The sequence below is a fragment of the Perkinsus marinus genome (assembly GCF_000006405.1).
Source record: "Perkinsus marinus ATCC 50983 genomic scaffold scf_1104296934342, whole genome shotgun sequence".
NCBI classification, from domain to species: domain Eukaryota; phylum Perkinsozoa; order Perkinsida; family Perkinsidae; genus Perkinsus; species Perkinsus marinus.
This window is the reverse complement of record NW_003214838.1, coordinates 1-995: the sequence shown is the minus strand read 5'-3', so window position 1 is coordinate 995 and position 995 is coordinate 1. Positions and strand designations below refer to the sequence as shown.

Here is a 995-nt window from a genome sequence, read left to right as displayed (position 1 = left end):
TAGTACTTTTGATGCGAGTGATGCATACTGGCTTGCACGCTGGATAGCAAAGAGTTAGTTAGCTCTACAAGTCGATGAACAGAGTATATTCATCCGACATGCAAAATTCAATAACCAAGCTAGCTCGACGAGAATCCTTCACGGTTCTACTGAGCGCTCTCAGCCTACTTGCTGTTCTCCGAGGCTCCCTCTGCACCTTCATGCTTGAGCCTCCTAGATTGCGCCCGAGAATTTGGAATCATGCGTTGTGTGTTGTGTCTTTCACGCATTCTGATTCAGAATTTCGGTAATCCTCTTCCTCGCCAAGTTCGTGACACCAGCGGCAGCTCTGTCAGTCGCATCGAGTAATTCTGATATGATATCAACGACCGGTCTCCTAGCTTCGTCGATGCTGCGGCGCACAGCTTTGAATGCGACGTCCTGTCTGCTTGCACGACGTCCATTCACTGCCGCGGCCACTGCTGCTGCTGCTCTCAATGAAAAACTGACCCCTGAGGAACAGGCTGAGAAGCAAAGGCTCATCAAAGAGCTCACGAAGAAGCTTGCAGGTACGCTCACTTTCAGGCGCCGTAGATCGTGGTCAATCGCTGCTTCGCTGCTCAGGTCCTCTGGCTGACGAGAATGGCAACGTGCCCGCTGGGAAGGACCGTCCTATCGCTATTGAAGTGGATGGTCCGAGCCACTTCTATGCGAACAGCACCAAGTAGGATCTCGCTCGATCTTTCTCCTCGGATCATGTTCTCTCGGTACAGGTACACGGCATATACGAAGTTGAAGCACCGCCTTTTGACGCGAATGGGCTACAAAGTCCTGCACGTGCCGTACTTCGAGTGGAGGAAGCTCCGTGGTGCGAAGGAGAGAGAGGAGTATATGCGAACCAAGCTCAAGTGAGTCATGAGATTCGAACCAAGAATGTCTATCAAAATCTTGCAGGAGGAACCCACTGAGTGGCTCGATCCTGAGGATGAGAAATACTACATGGCCCGACATGCAGA

General features: G+C 51.5%; 1 protein-coding gene across 1 annotated transcript; it reads left to right on the top strand.

Moving 5' to 3' along the window:
* Window positions 1-388: 388 nt before the first annotated feature.
* On the top strand, window positions 389-891 carry Pmar_PMAR016478 (hypothetical protein; the record flags this gene model as incomplete). Its single annotated transcript, XM_002784942.1, has 3 exons — window positions 389-548; window positions 604-703; window positions 753-891. The coding sequence occupies 3 exons, from the start codon at window positions 389-391 to the stop codon at window positions 889-891; spliced, it is 399 nt and encodes a 132-aa protein (XP_002784988.1).
* Between the last annotated feature and the right edge of the window lie 104 nt (window positions 892-995).